Source organism: Mercenaria mercenaria, chromosome 4, assembly GCF_021730395.1.
Source record: "Mercenaria mercenaria strain notata chromosome 4, MADL_Memer_1, whole genome shotgun sequence".
NCBI classification, from domain to species: Eukaryota; Metazoa; Mollusca; class Bivalvia; order Venerida; family Veneridae; genus Mercenaria; species Mercenaria mercenaria.
Genome location: NC_069364.1, coordinates 37753260 through 37766266, shown reverse-complemented (window position 1 = coordinate 37766266; position 13007 = coordinate 37753260). Strand labels below are relative to the sequence as shown.

Here is a 13007-nt window from a genome sequence, read left to right as displayed (position 1 = left end):
GGTATTTCTCTGTGTGAGATGCTTGCAATTTGTAAATGTTTGCTCACTGCCAGGTGTTTGCTCTTTGTCAGGTATTTTTCTGTGGTGAGAGATGCATGCTCTTTGGAGAGGTGTTAACTCTTTGGAGGTGCTTGCTCTTTAAGATGTATTTACTCTTTGATGGTGTTTACTCTTTGGTGATGTTTACTCTTTGGTGATGTTTACTCTTTGGTGGTGTTTGCTCACTGCCAGGTGTTTGCTCTTTTCCAGGCATTTACTCTTTGGTGGTGTTTGCTCATTGCCATGGTTTATTCTTTGGTAATGTTTGCTCACTGCCAACTGTTTCTCTTTGAGAGGTGGTTACTCTTTTGAAGTGTTGGCTTTTTGATTGGTGTTTGCTCTTTACAGTTTTAATTATAGAGGTGACTGTATATATATAATATACCTCATCCACAATGACATGTGTGATTTGTTGTAACTTGGAATCAAGCTGTAGTTTCCGCAGTAACACTCCAGTAGTACAGTACGTGAGGCATGTGTTTGCACCATACTTGGACTCAAATCTAATCTGGTATCCACACAGAGATTCACGACTACCTGTTGAAATATGAAATATTTTAATTAAAAAAAAAAATTATCAAAATACGTGGGGCGGTGGGAAATATCTGGACTTTTTGCTCTTTCTCGAAAACCAATCAATTTTTTCAAAAATTCCTTTTATTCTTTTTCAAAGTGTTCCCCTTCTTCACTTCCTGCCTTATGGTAGCTTTGTACTCCCTCTGCAAACCATGAAATAGACCTACTGCTGAGGTACCAATTTACAGCTGAAATCAAAGCCACCCTGGTCTCCTATTTTTTTCCCAGCAAGCCTTTTTTATAGTTCTGGAAACAAATAGAAGTCGCAGGGGGTGAGGTCTGGGCTGTACAGAGGGTGGGACAACAACTGCCACTTGAAGGAGTTGACAAGCTCTACTGCAGATGAGGCAGTATGAGAGGGGGCATTGTCATGCAAAAGGAGGACATTTTCTGGGCTAGCCTGGGATGCAACTTTTTCAGTTTTTCTTTGAGTTTACTGCTGAATAGTATCTAGCAGTCACAGTTTGACCTTTTGGCATGAAAGAGCCAGTATTATTCCAAATGAATCTGAAAAAGCAACCATAATCTTGCCAGCAGAGGGAGAAAATTTAAACTTTTGGGAGGTAGGAAACACTTTGTTTCCACTGCTTTGACTGAGCTTTTGTTTCAGGTTCAGCATAATGAATCCACATTTCATCACCAGTGACAATACAGTTCAACAAGAGCTGTCGGAGGACATCAACGCTCGACTATTCAACAGCCTTGTCAATTGAATTAATACAAAAGTCGAAAAAGGGCCATAATTTTGTAAAAATGGGAAAAAGGGTTATGGAACCTTCAGAGTGCTTATCAGCTCATAAAGTGAACAAGTGCGTGAAGTTTCAATCCTTTCCCATAGGTGGATACTGAAATACCAGCTTACATACAAAAACTTAACCAAAAACTGCTAAGTCGAAAAAGGGGCATAATTTTGAAAAAAATGCAAAGTAGAGTTATGGGACCTATACAGTGCATGTCAGATCATGACAGTGAACAAGTGTGTGAAGTTTCAATCCATTCCCATTAGTGGGTACTGAGATACCAGCTTACATACAAAACCTTAACCAAGAATTTCTAAGTCGAAAAAGGGGCATAATTTTGTAAAAAAGCAAAACAGAGTTATGGAACCTGTGCAATGTAGGTCAGTTTATCACAGTGAATAAGTGTGTGAAGTTTCAATCCATTCCCACAAGTGGTTACTGAGATACCAGCTTACATACAAAACCTTAACCAACAATTTCTAAGTCGAAAAGGGGGCATAATTTTGTAAAAAAGCAAAATAGAGTTATGGAACCTGTGCAATGTATGTCAGTTTATCACAGTGAATAAGTGTGTGAAGTTTCAATCCATTCCCACAAGTGGTTACTGAGATACCAGCTTACATACAAAACCTTAACCAAGAATTTCTAAGTCGAAAAAGGGGCATAATTTTGTAAAAAAGCAAAATAGAGTTATGGAACCTGTGCAATGTAGGTCAATTTATCACAGTGAATAAGTGTGTGTAGTTTCAATCCATTCCCACAAGTGGTTACTGAGATACCAGCTTACAAACAAAACCTTAATCAAATCGGGACGCGGACGCCGACACGGACACTGACGCATGGGTGAGTCCAATAGCTCTACTATTCTTTGAATAGTCGAGCTAAAAACTTATTTTCATCACAGTTAAAATGCCCCAAATGTTCTTTTGATACGGTCACCTTGGATGCATTTTGGTTTTCTGTCAGTTTTTTCGGCACCCACCTAGCACTTAGCTTGCTTATAGCTAATTTCCATGTAAAATTTGATGTGCCGACGCTTTACCAATCTTAAACTGATTAGCTATCTCTTCTTCAATCTTTGTTGACAAAAACCTAAACATTTGCCACCACTGTAGAGGTCACTGCCTCCCTGGCCTAGGCTTGTCTCTCATACTTGTCCTGCTCTCCCTAAACTGAGAAACACAGCTATAAAAGGTTGTACGGAAAATGCATGCTTTGAAAAAAAGGGTTTTCACACTCTAAAAGCGGGAATTTTGTTACAGATCTCAGTTCCCCCGGATCAGTCTGTAGTAGCCGTAACACCTACCTTGTTTAATGAGAATTCCTATAGTTCTTTTTATTTCATAGATTTTTTTCAAATTCACATATCTGATAGGAAATTTTGTGCTGAAAACAATGAAAAAAAATAAAAACAAGCAAATTCGATGAATTGGTATCCCCTGCCGAAAGGGCTTGTGGTGAGGAATGGCAAAAAGAACAAAAAGTTAAGGATGTTACTAAGAAGCAAATAATTTCTTTAGTCAAAATCATTTTAACTGGGAGGGATGGGGGGGGGGGGGGGGGGGGGGGGGGGCGGTGACTGGGTGAGGGTACAAAATTTCACATGTTGATTATAAATATTGATGGAATAAAGCATATTTAAAGACATGACATCAAAAATGTTATGGAAGCAGTATGATGTGATCATGCATGGCAAGTATATACTTCATGTCAACTTATGTATCACTAACTTAACATCACACATTTGTATACTCGGAGGCAGCTGGAATAACTTCACCATGTAATTTCAGTTTTGCCACATGCCTTTCAGCTTTAAATCTCTGTCCTTTCCTGGTACCTGCGTTTGATAAAATTCCAGTTGTCATGACAACTCAAATGACATTTTTATGCTGCATATTGTAGAGTTTGTTTTGTCTTGGTAAACTAATACTTTTTTCTAGTTTCTGCACAAACACAAAAAAAAACTATGACTTTCCAATAATTTAAACTATTTATTGTATGCTTTTATAACTATATATATTTAGAATCACGAAGTATTTGGTGCAGGTGGAAAATAATGTCTATTTTCATATATTAAACAATGTTGCTCCATTCATTACAAGGAAAATTCATTTTTTCAGGATTACATAATTATGCAATCTGACATCATTCACAATGGCACTGTTTAAGAAAAAAATCTTTAAAAATAAGCAATCAAAATTCAAAATAAATCCTCAAAAGGAACTGCTGTTTTATCGAAAGGCAAATTATAATATAAAGTGGGAAGGTTGTCCAATCTATTTATAATAAAAACCGAAAGTCAAAGATTATAAATGATTATTTCCTATTCTGTTGATTGCTATCAGAACACAACATGGCTTTGTTACAACTTTACTTATCCTTGTCTTGTATCATAATGTAATTTGAGTAAATAAAGTATCTGTCTGTCTGTCTGTCTGTCTGTCTGTACATTTACAATATCTAATTATATTTCCTCCTGATTAACATTCAAACTAATTGATAATTACTGTAATGGTATGTAGTAAATTGAATCAGCCTGTTGATATTGACAAGCAACTCTCACCTATAAGTGTGATAATTAATCCCTGTCACCAAAACTTGTGAAAAACAATTGTAAGTTAACAAAGATCCATTTCCTTCCAAAAAGAATGTTTTTTATGTAAGTGGCAAAAAAAAAAAAAAACTTTATTATAAACTGACAGAGTAAGAAGAAAATATAGAATAACAGATAGATTACCAGAACAGGAACAGATATTGTTGCAATTGTTCTATTGTGCTATCCTGATGACTGTACAAAATTAACACTCAAGTAATGAAAGGAACATATTTTGGTTATTTAAAAAAAATGATGAAAGGATTATAATGATTATTCACTGTGAGTGATGGAAACTACTGATGACCAAGCCAACATAACAGATGATGTACTAGAGGAATTTCAGGTTATTTTAGAAAGTTGCAATGATCAGATCAACATCATCAAACACTATCTACTGGAACAACGAGACTCAATGTCTACATCAATACTAATGAACTTTCACAACATGCTGGATATAGCCTTTGAACAAATTCAGGAAATTTACACAATCAGTGACAGGAACACAAATACTGCATGTAAAAAAATGTTCTACAAGTCACTTCTAGATTTCATAACAAAAGAAGGTGAACTTGAGGTGGAAAATGTTGCCATGCAATGTGATGTATTAACTGACTTTGTGATAGCTGAAAAAAATAAGATTATAGACTTCACAGAAAAACAATGCAGTGAGATACTATATATAGCATCTGAAGAAACATCTAAGGATACCCGTAACTTTCAAATTTTACATGGGGAGTATCAACATGTATTAAAATCAGTGTGTGAGAAGTTTGAATTGATCACAGAATTTCTACAAGATGAATGCAGAGAAATGGACCAATTGTCTTACAGTGAGTTTGAGGACAGTTTACAACTTGTACAACAAGAGTGCTTGATTCTTATTAAAGACAGTAATAAAAAGACTCTCTCTTCCTCACTGACTTAATAAGAAACTACCTTGTACTGTACTAGAACACTAAAAGATAACCAAATTCAGCATTTTATTTCATGCTTTTCATTGGTTGATTCAAATATAATGAGAAATGCTTTCAGAAGTTTCACCAAGTGAGAATTCTTTTGACATGTAATGTCACTTATCAAAACAAAACTTCGTTAAAAACCTAGATGTGCATAATTACTTACAAGAATAAAATCAATACATCCTTCTTCATAACAAACTGCCAAACAAATCTATACATCTTAAAGAACTTTGTCACAACCATTGAAAACAATGAAAAACAAGAGGGCCATGATGGTCCTATATCACTGACCTGAGTTAAGTTGCTTCCTTGAACAAAGTTTCTAATAAATGAATAGACAGGTATTGTGTATGTGTGTGTCGAGGTGGCGGGTGGGGGGGTATAAATAATGTATAATGAAAAATTACGAAACTTTGAATAGTGGCTTTGCCAATAGCATCTCAAGAACAGAATTTTAAGCACCTAGACTGTATGATTACCCTTTTGGTTAAGACAATGTTACTTACTTGTTCTAAAATCTAGACAAATGATTAGCAAGCAACCTAGCATTGGATCATAGAAAAACCGCTAAAAATCTCCATAAAATAGATACTACATTACCTAATTCTGGTTCCCCCATTTCCTGACTGACCCTGGTTGCCAGACTGATGGCTGATATACGTCTTGGTTCTGTACACACAATGTTACATTTCTCACTACCATTCCTCAAACAATCCTGAAACATTATACAACTCTAGATTTAACATACACAAACTCAGCTGGTTTGATACTAAAGCAACATCTGAAGTATGTGAATTCCCAGAATATCTAGCACTTACTTGATACATTAGTGTCAATTTTCAAATGTTAAAATAGCAAAGCCATAAAATAAAACAAATCAGGTGTGCGCACGCACGTGCATGCATGTGTGTTTGTTCAGGATTAGCATCTTTTTCAACAATTACATCAGAAACTCACAAAACAAAGAGCAAAATTCTATTAAACCTCATAATGACCAAATGAAATCTTGATTATCAATGACAACGCTAGTTTTGAACTACACTAAATAAGTGTCTGACAGTTTAATACATTGTTCAGTGTATCTGACTTTACAAGAAAATGGCCAGTAACTTTTTCATTCTGTGATAATATTGACAAGATTGAAATAGTTTTTATTGCTATGGCTGGCATATTGTACCCATAAACATTGCAACAAAGTTTGATGAACAGTCAATAAAAACAGTTGAAGAGAGTGGACACTGTCAATTTCGCAGATAAGAGTTATTCAAGGGCCATAAGTCTGGAGAGACTTTAAGGGTCCGGCTGGGTATTGAACTTGGTCAAGATATTATGCTCTTACACATTGTGACCAAGTCTAGTGAACACTGGATAAGAACTGCTCAAGTTAGACAGCAGCATGTCTACTTTGCAACTGTAACTCAAGGGCTAGGACGACTTGAAAGATCTGGCTGGTTATCAAATATGATCAAGATATTATACCAAGAAATACTGTGGCCAAGTTTGGTTATCAAATATGATCAAGATATTATACCAAGAAATACTGTGGCCAAGTTTGGTTATCACTGGATAAGAACTGCTCAAGTTAGACAGCAGCATGTCTACTTTGCAACTGTAACTCAAGGGCTAAGAAGACTTGAAAGATCTGGCTGGTTATCAAATATGATCAAGATATTATACCAAGAAATACTGTGGCCAAGTTTGGTTATCAAATATGATCAAGATATTATACCAAGAAATACTGTGGCCAAGTTTGGTTATCAAATATGATCAAGATATTATACCAAGAAATACTGTGGCCAAGTTTGGTTATCACTGGATAAGAACTGCTCATGTTAGAGAGTAATCAACTTTAGCGGATGTCATCTAACCACCACCACAGGTGTTCTTATAATACCTTTCAATTCATGCATGTGTAAAAAATCAAAACCAAGTTATGAAATCAATGCAGTACACAAGCGTGTGAAGTTTCAATCCATACCAACAAGTTGTTACTGAGATACCAGCTTACATGCTAAAGTCTGATATGTCAAACAAGAAGGACCTGATGGCCCTAGATTATCAAGGCTCTAGATTGCTATCTGAGTTTCACAGCATATTTAGAGGGTCACCCAATATGCATTCTAAAATGGAACAGTTTCAGACAAGATGACCAGAGCTTCGGAAATTTGCCGATTTGTCGGTTTTGGACCGATTTTTGACTTTTCAGACCGATTCATGAAGTGAAAAAACGAAAAAAATCGGTCCCGTTAAAATGGAGAAAAGTACAAATTTCGGTTTGAAATCTCAATACACGATCACCTGCCAAGCAGGAAATTGTTGGTCGCACCCTCAGATAATCAATAAACGTGTCAAACGGACTGATTGTCAGCTTGATAATCGGTCCGTAATTAGCACGTGACGCAATCAGTGCTCGCGCGGCACATCCTTTAATGTTTGCAGATAGCCGACTGCAATGTATTAAACATTTTTGACTGGTTTCCAAATGTTTCTGACTGGATCCAAATCCTTTCGACGGGGATCCACTTCTTTTATTTAGAATCGGACGGATGGTTTATTTCAAAAGGCTATGTTTGATCACGGGTAAAAAACAAATGGTCACTGCATTTTAACAAATGCAGAAAATCGTCTTTGCAACCCGACTGTACAAAAAAAAAAAAGAGAAAAAAATGGACTGACAAACACGAATGATAAAGAAAACCAGAGTGGCGCTGTTTATCAAATCGGTCTTTTAAAAAACGTTTCAAAACGAAATTTTGTTTACATAAGAAGAGAACAAATAACATGTAGTTGCTTATTGAAGTACAACGCCAGTGAAATGAAATATCCGTGGCTAACCCGCGTGACAAAATGGTACAACACATGCGGGCAATTAGATCTCAGCTTTAACATAACCTACACATTCGGTCCGCGGCAGAGTATTCTTAAAATACTGAGGATGTATAGCAGAGAATATGTGTCGTGTAATTCAATTTGATGCATTGTATTTTATAAAATTCCGTCAAAGAATGAGGAAACATCACAAATTATCTGCCGTGTATACGGTACCGAAGTCACATGCGTTGGCTTTTAGACTAGTTAGGTACACGGTGTATGCCTCGGTAATTTTATCCTTACAAGTATTTTCTCGGAAAAACATCGAAATTTAAACAAAGTAACGATCACACATAACACTGAATAACTGTCTTCATTGTATGGTAACTCGCGTTGACCGGTAACTCAGTTTTAATGCATGACATACTTATTATCACGTTTTACAAATATGGTATATTGGTAATGCCGTGGGTGGGGTAGCGCTGATGTCAGGATTTTCGTTTCGGACCGATTGAGTTCTCAAAATTTCCGGAGCCCTGAAGATGACCCTTTACATAAATACAAGCCCAGCATTGATGCCATGTGTTTTTGTTTTTTTTTTGTAATTGGGATGGCCATCCTTGATAAATATTCACTCAGAACATTTCTGCAAACTAAGTGATATATTGAAATCTGGACGGCTTTTTCTAACAGGGTTTTCAAACATACAGTAAGGCTCCTAAGTGCAGTCAAGTGGATCCATTTGAAAATATTTGGGAAAGGTCCGAGATGAAATCATCCAACTTCTTCTGACCATTTAGCAGTCTATTTATAGCTCTCGATCTGAGCTGATTTTTTTTAACAAACTAATACATTCAGCCTCAATACTGCAAGGTAAATTTCCTGTGAAAACTTGGTTTAAATATTCATTAGAAATATTATCCTCAAAAAAAGTTTACATAACAGGCAAATATTCAAATTTCTCAGCAGTATAAACAGATCTTAAAAGAGCAGCAAAATACAGTCTACGATGTAAATTACTTACTTGTTGTCTGACACACTGAGGAAATCAAAAACTTATATATTAGAAGTGTTATCCTCTGAAAAAACATCCAAATTAAAACTTCTCAGCAATATAAGCAGATCTTGAAAGAGCTGTAAACTACAGCCTGCAGTGTAAAGTACTGAGATACCAGCTTACATATAAAACTTCACTAAATCATGACCATGAGGCAGATACCAGGTAAGCGCAATAGCTCTACCTATTCTTCAGATAGTCAGCTAAAAATCAGTACTTATTTTCATGTGTTTTTACCCAGATATAAACAGTGACATAACCAACAGCAAGCTGTCGTAATCCAGCTAACTAGTATTATTAGAAAGCAGTTACCTGAAGTACAAAATGTGGAATTTGTGTACTCTTTCCACTTCCTGTTTCCCCAGCTATAAGTACAACATTATGTTGCTGCAGGATTTCTATGATGGAAGATTTATGTTGATAGACAGGGAGCTGTTCACGAGTCTTCAACAGGTCTATGTACCGTGTAGAACTCTGATTGTTTAGATACAAATCTTTCAGGTGTGTTGTTGACTGTAGCTTTCTACCTGCAGATGACCGACTGCTGTCTGGAGGAACATGTGACACTGCCTAAAATGAATTAGATCTAAAAACATCAAAGCTGTATGTAAAGTTAGTATGAAAGGATAATACATGTGTATATACATTATACTCGTTACACTGTAATACTGGTATTTTAAGACACTTTAAGCTCATGTTCTACATACAAGACTGTGCCAGAAAGTTGGTTGTTCCATTGAAGCTCTCTTTTATAATAACAAAGAAAACTGTTACATACGTTTTTTAACTATAACAGAGTAACAACAGTTTGGCAATGAGGAGATGATTTCATCTGTATATTATATACAGATACAAACACCTACCTGTTCTTCTTGCAATTCCATATCTTCCCATGAATCTATAACCCCATCATCACTTTTTCCCTTCACTTCACAACTTTCACTTTTTGGACCAGATAACTGTATCTTTGACATCAACTTGGCCAAAAATTGATCTCTTGGCTGAAATAAGATATATCAATGAATAACTAGAAGATGTTTTTGTAGAACAGAGCATGTCTCCCCCAATGCATAGTAGTAATAGGCAAAAAGTCAATATGGGACAACAGCAAAAGTCCAAGAGACACCGACAGTTGGCTGCAATAGGGATCATCTACTCAGCATGTCCTATCATCCAAAGCAGTTTCAACATTCTGGGCCGTGGTTCTAAAGTTATGAATTGGAAATGGTCTTCCATGTTCTAGCCCCTGTGACCTTGACCTTTGATCAAGTGACCCAAAAATCAATAGGGGTTTCAGCATTCTAGCCAAAGTGGTTCTCATGTTATTGATCGGAACAAGTTTTCCATGTTTAGGCTCCTGCGACCTTGACCTATGCTGAAGTGAAACCAAAATCAATAGGGGTCATCCACTCTGTAAGTCCTACCACCCTATGAAGTTTGAAGGTTCTGGGTCAAATGGTTCTCAAGTTATTGATCAGAAACAGTTTTCCAATTTCTGCCCATGACCTTGAAGTTTGAGCAAGTGACCCAAAAATCTTTAGGGGCCATCTACTCTATATTTCCAATCATCCTATGAAGTTTCAACATTCTGGGTCAAGTTGTTCTCAAGTTATTGATCATAAACAGTTTTCCATGTTCAGGCACCTGTGACCTTGACCTTTGAGTAACCCCAAAAATAAAAGGGATCATCTACTTCGTAAGCCCTATCAGCCAATGAAGTTTCAAGGTTCTAGGTCAAATGGTTCTCCAGTTATTGATCGAAAATGAAGTGTGACAGGCAGATGGTCCCTGTGACCTTGACCTTTGATGAAGTGACACCAAAACACAATAGGGGTCATCTACACTGTAAGTCCTATCACCCTATTTAGTTGAAGGTTCTGGGTCAAATGGTTCTCAAGTTATTGATCAGAAATAGATTTCCAGATTCTGGTCCCTTTGACCTTGACCTTTAATAGAGTGACCCCAAAATTATAGGGGTCATGTAGTCTGCAAGTCCAATCATTCTATGAAGTTTCAACATTCTGGGTCAAGTGGTTCTAAATTTATTGATCGGAATGGTTGGGAGACATAACAAGAGCGCTGTCTAATGACAGCACACTCTACTATTTGAAGCCCTTCCATCTAATACAAGCTTTAGCAAAATTTTCTAAGTTGAAGAGGGTCATATTTTTGCATTTTTTGAAAATGTCATGTGTGCATTATTATTACACATCACTATTTCCATCAATAAAAATTGATAAACAAACCAAAATTCCTAAGAAAGTTGGTCAACATTTCAACAACTCTAAGCAAAGAAAGATTACAGCATTTTTCTCATCCCGATGTGTCCTCAGGCGATCAGTGTTTTACTGTACAACACAAACCAGATCATCTACTTTAAAAACCTTTACTTCATGAGATATAGAAATAGGAAATCAACAAACTAATTAATAACAAGGAGCTGCGTTCAATAAACGCTTGATGCCCCCGGTGGCATCCTTGTCGATAGATTTTGCAACCTAAGTCCAAAACGAGGTCAAGGTCAAACTGCAGTCAGGTGATGTTTGAAGATGAGGAATGGTCACAGGTTACATCTGTATTAGTATCAATTTATTCTTGAAAGGGGTATTGATCATGATGCTAGACGAAACGGTCCCATTTGATTAACCAAGAGTTGGCCCTATAAAGCAACCAAAGTCCAAAATGAGGTCAAGGTCAAGGTCAAACTGAGGTCAGGTGATGTCTGAAGATGAGGAATGGTCACAGGTTACATCTGCATTAGTATCAAGTCGTTCTAGTAAGGGGTATTGATGCTAGACAAAACGGTCCCGTTTGGTTAACCTCGTACGGACAAACGAACGAACGAACGAATGGACGGACAGGACAATCACTATATGCCTCCCGCATCAGTAGATGCCGGGGGCATAAAAATAGATACAAACCTTGTTTTCTTTGGATTTTTCATCTTGGGCTGCCTTTTTCTCAGCATCTAACCATTCTAACCAAACATCTCTGTATGGAGGAGGTAGTAACTGGTACACAGACTGACCTAAAATAGTCAATATCACAACTAGTCTAACCAAACATCTCTATATGGTGGAGGTAGTAACTGGTACACAGACTGACCTAATATAATTCATATTACAACCAGTCTAACCAAACATCCCTGTACGAGGGGTGATTTTAAAGTTTTGCAACTGCCGTAAAATCTCGAAATCCACGTGCAATACATGCACCAACCTTGCGTGTATTTGTAATTCAAACATTTATCTACTGATGTGTAAAATTTCACTCATGTGTATTGTACATGTTACGAGAACGAGCGAATTGAAAATCTCTACTCGGTGACACTGTGTTAAAAATGCCTGAATTTAGAAGTAGTAAATGGCTAGAAATTCGGACCTACATTAAAGCAAGGAGTCATTTGGGTTTAAGTGCAAGGGATCTTTTTGCTGAAATTTGTGACATATATGGACACTACGAAGTGTCTTACAGCACTGTTACCAGGTGGATATCCCATTTTAAATCGGGTCGGGAGCAGTTGCAAGATTTACCAAGGAGTGGGCGGCCAAAGTCTGTGACCACCGACAAATACGTCAAAAAAATAAAACAACTTTTAGAGAAAGATGCTAGATTAACTTTGCGAGAACTAGCTCGTCTTACGGGGATATCATCGGAACGAGTTTATTCTGTTCTAAAGGAAAAGCTCAAAGTTACAAAGATTTCTGCTCGTTGGATCCCTCATTTGCTGACACCACAGCAGAAACGGGAGCGCGTTAAAAAGGCCAAGTCACTACTGAAGCTGTACTCAAAATGTAAAGGTAATCGTTCTCTGAATTGGTAATGGGTGACGAAACATGGGTACATTATTTTGAACCTCGGCGAAAGTGTTCAAATCGTGTTTGGGCAACAAAACATTCAAAGAGACCCGTAATTGCCAAGAGAATTGCAACAGTGCGCAAGGTTTTATATTGCGTTTTCTTCAACTGTGAAGGGCCTGTCATCCAAGTTCCTGTGCCTAAAGGAAGAAGTGTCAATGCTAAATTCTATAGAAAAGTGGTTTTGACAAAGCTTGATCGTTATTTTCAAAAACGCCGACCAAGAAAGGGTATGCGGAACATTTCACTGCTACATGACAATGCTTCCAGCCACAAAGCCCAACTTGTGAAGGATTTCCTGGCAGAAAGGAAGGTGCGAGTGTTAGACCATCCTGCTTATTCCCCGGACCTGGCCCCGTGCGATTATTTTTT

General features: G+C 37.0%; 1 protein-coding gene across 2 annotated transcripts in view; it reads right to left on the bottom strand.

Annotated features, from left to right (window-relative positions):
* Window positions 1-13007, bottom strand: part of LOC123552813 (ATP-dependent RNA helicase dhx29-like) — an 89567-nt gene that overhangs the window by 31978 nt on the left and 44582 nt on the right. For both annotated transcript variants that reach the window (XM_053540932.1, XM_053540933.1), the window contains exons 12-16: window positions 11700-11806; window positions 9642-9779; window positions 9091-9348; window positions 5511-5625; window positions 425-576 (exon numbers count right to left, since the gene is read on the bottom strand). In XM_053540932.1, coding sequence (XP_053396907.1) covers window positions 425-576; window positions 5511-5625; window positions 9091-9348; window positions 9642-9779; window positions 11700-11806 — 770 coding nt within the window. The remainder of the gene's footprint in view (window positions 1-424; window positions 577-5510; window positions 5626-9090; window positions 9349-9641; window positions 9780-11699; window positions 11807-13007) is intronic.